Below are 3,470 nucleotides of genomic sequence, written 5' to 3'. Positions count from 1 at the left end.
ACTACGAAAGCTTTTCTGTTGTTAATACTGTTCGTCTTCCAGTTTTGGGTACCCGCTTGGGTGGAGACACTGCAAGAAATATCGGCTAATCAATGTCGCGGGCGTTCGTACAGTCAGTTTACTCCCAGGTTGCCTGTTTGAGCGCTTGAAGGTTTCCGCAACTCAGGATGCCTCGTCTGCACCAAGTCCCTCTATGATACACTCTATTCTCCTCTTTTCACTTTAACGCTTTAAATGTATGTAACCAAGCGTTGAGGTTGTACTTTAGCGTCATACTTTAACGTCAACATTGATGTGGATTCTCTGATGACAATGATCATGATGCGAGCTAAAATAGATTGGTTGAAACTAAAATCTATTTGATACTAACTAGTTCTCGCCATTTGATGTCAGCTAACACAATCCGGGTTGCAATGTCAATGAGTTATCAGACAAGTTATGATAGACCCAGACATTTTTTGGGCTATTCTAGCAATCGACTGAATACCAAGATAAAATAACGTCTGATGATCAACGCTCACCTGTAAGAGGGCGGAAATCCATAGGCTGACACGGGGCAGGTGGAGGAGGCTGTGCGTGCATTTGCCCCAGTATTGCATCTAAACTCTGATAGTTTGCGTAATCCTCGGCTGATCCACTAGCCTGGATTTTCATTTGACCTTGGGCAAACGCTTGGCCAGGCATAGATGAAGATGTCTGACCTGCCTGTGTGGGTGCACGGGTGAACAGAGATGTATTTTGACAGGTGGCACCAGTATGTTTTGCCCCACCGGGCAACCCTTCTCGGTACTGAACAAACTGATTCACCAATTCGGACAAAACTGAGGCCCCTGGGGCTTGCATTTCTTCATCGCCCGAGGAATAGCACGAACGTGTTGGTATACGCCGCACTGGTTGTTGGGCAGTTTGGGCAGCCCTATTCGTCGGTGAAACAACTCCGATTGTTGACCTTGGAGTGCACTGCATTGTGGCGATGGCTACAGCCGCAGCCGCTGCTGCAGCCGCGGCAGCTGCCTGCTGTTGCTGCCGCTGTTGCTGCAATAATCGCTGCTGCTGCTGTTGTTGCTTCTGCATGCGCAAATTCTGCTGACGGTGTCCATCACTAATCATGGTCATATCACTGTCGGACCACCGTGCACTCACCGGCGGCCGTGATGTGCCTACCCCAGACTGGGGATTGACTCGCTGAAGTAGGCTTTGTAAAACCGATGTTTGGGAGCTTGATGAGGTAGTCGGTTTGGATGCCGAAAGTAAGGCAGAGAGTAGCTGCTGTCTTTCCTGATCAGTTCCAAGAGTGACAGAGGACATATCACTCGTTATACGATCCAGCACAGTACGTCCGGATGCAACCTCAGACGTTGGTTGTACTTGGACGTGTGCAGAGTATGTGGAATCCCGAGGGCGGTTTTCTATACTCGGTTCACTGGGAAGAACTTCAGAATGTTCATCTAACTGGTTTGCCAACAGCGAACGTAACGTTTGTTGCCGACTGAGAACGGGGACGGATGAAGCCATTTGATTTTGTTGCAGGGATGGGAGATAGACATAATCTCGGGCCGAGTAATTTCGAATTAGTGGGGGGCGGGAATATTCTGGGAGAGATGTTCGGCTTCTTGAATCGGTCAAGCGAATCCGTTCATCCAACGTGATATCCGGTAGCAAAGACCGCTCACATACAGCCTTTTCACCTACATCTCTTTGTTCACGGGCAAAGTGTACAACACGACTTTCCATTCCACGAGATCCCGCAATCTCTGGATATACAGATGAACGTTGCGGGCCAATTGAGCCATTGGGATAATCCCTGGGGTTTGAGGACATAGTCTTGATAGAAGCCAAGTCCGAAAATACTTGAATCTGGGCACCAGGCGCTTTCGCCTTACGTCGAATAAATTGGACTGGGTTCGAGTGCACGGACCCGACTGGCTCCGTGTCCGAAGCCAATTGATCAGAACGTAGTAGGGGTTTACTCCGTTGTCGATAGTTTCGTTTGAGACAGGATCTTTTAACGTGGTCAAGACTTGAGTCTGAATGAATGTGTGAGCAGTACGGGGCTGGCTTAGGCCCATAATATCCTTCGCCGTTGTGACCGCAGGATGTCGGGCTCCAAATGTCCGCACATAAATCGTTATGCTTCTGTACGGTATCAGGACAGGATTTGTGTTCGATTGTATACTGAGAGTGTTCACTTGATACACCACTATCGAAGGATTCCTCAGCCATCTGGTGCTCCAACCGGAGCTCAATAATCCACAATTCAAGGAAACGCCCAATGAAGCACGGTGCGTGTGCAGGGATAGGTTTGGTCCAAATCGTTAAGATATTGATCTCAGTAACCGAAACTGAACAGTGAGCAAACAAGGAATGTTGGAGCGGCACCCACTTCTCGATCAATCGATGATGATGATGATGAGGCGGCGGTGAATGCCAACATCCACAATGAAGATTTCGTAGTTTCTCGGTCGAACTCGGCAGACGGCACATTTTTTGGCGATATACTCGTTGTTGTCATGCACAAAATATCCCCCAGAAAAGCTTAAGTCGTCCGAATTCAAACAACATTTAGCCATGTAGTATCACCCAGAAATCCTCGAGAACAAAGAGCAGAGTTCAGCGGTGATGCGATGACACCAATTCGGACATCAGTGTGTGTCTACGTATGCTCACAGTTCGGTCGTTGTAATCCATATCAGACTTTAGTGAAATACATCGAGATCGGGATGACGAGAGCTATTGGCGTATTTGATGAGGCGTGTGAAAAACACTGGACAATCTTAGTCCTTAGGATTAGAGCGATGCAAACTGACACGTGTTCAATTGATCTGTTCCGAGAACGAATTCCTCCTGCGGTCTCAGTGGATGTTTACTCGACCAGCCAGCCAACCAGCCAGCCAGCCAGCCTTCTATGCTATCCTGCTGAGCTGTAGTTTGGCAGATAATCAACACAGTTCTCCTTGGTTGTGTGTGTGTGTGATAGCTACTCATCCACACAGATTGGTAAGAGCAACTAGAGTTTGACCAGCCACCCGGCCGGACGGACAGGCATGAGACCAGCTATTTACATAGCTGTCCTGTGTGACAAACCTGTGAATGTTGGGTAATCGAACCTCGGCAACGCCGCAGTGTGAGCGCAGGACAACAGAGAGAACGCCCACGCACAGATTCCAAGAATTACACCGCATCCCAACAAACTGGCTATCGGGACGCACTGCGTGCTGAGAGGGTTGAGTCCGTAGGTGGACTGGTTTATGTAGACGCACGCATGATAGTTGGATGGACGTGCGCACCGGGCAACAAACAGAACGAGAACCAACCAATACCAAGTGATTGCATTGACTAGGGGTTTACAGAATGGATATAAACCATCGCGATCAAAGTAGACAGCTCAGTGTTTTCCAACATAGTCCGTAGCAGATTAGGTTGAAGTCAGATTCCCATAATTATACATAGATTGTAATCTGAGAAACAAA

At 48.2% G+C, this 3,470-nt stretch overlaps 1 protein-coding gene across 1 annotated transcript; it reads right to left on the bottom strand.

Moving 5' to 3' along the window:
* Nucleotides 1-521: 521 nt before the first annotated feature.
* On the bottom strand, nucleotides 522-2,342 carry T265_15835 (hypothetical protein; the record flags this gene model as incomplete). The annotated part of the gene is made up of 2 exons (XM_009179217.1): nucleotides 522-705; nucleotides 1,144-2,342. Coding segments are annotated over 2 exons (1,380 nt in total), but the record flags the coding sequence as incomplete, so codon positions are not given.
* Between the last annotated feature and the right edge of the window lie 1,128 nt (nucleotides 2,343-3,470).

Source organism: Opisthorchis viverrini (assembly GCF_000715545.1).
Source record: "Opisthorchis viverrini unplaced genomic scaffold opera_v5_1254, whole genome shotgun sequence".
Classification (NCBI taxonomy): Eukaryota; Metazoa; Platyhelminthes; class Trematoda; order Opisthorchiida; family Opisthorchiidae; genus Opisthorchis; species Opisthorchis viverrini.
This window is presented reverse-complemented; position numbering and strand designations above follow the sequence as displayed.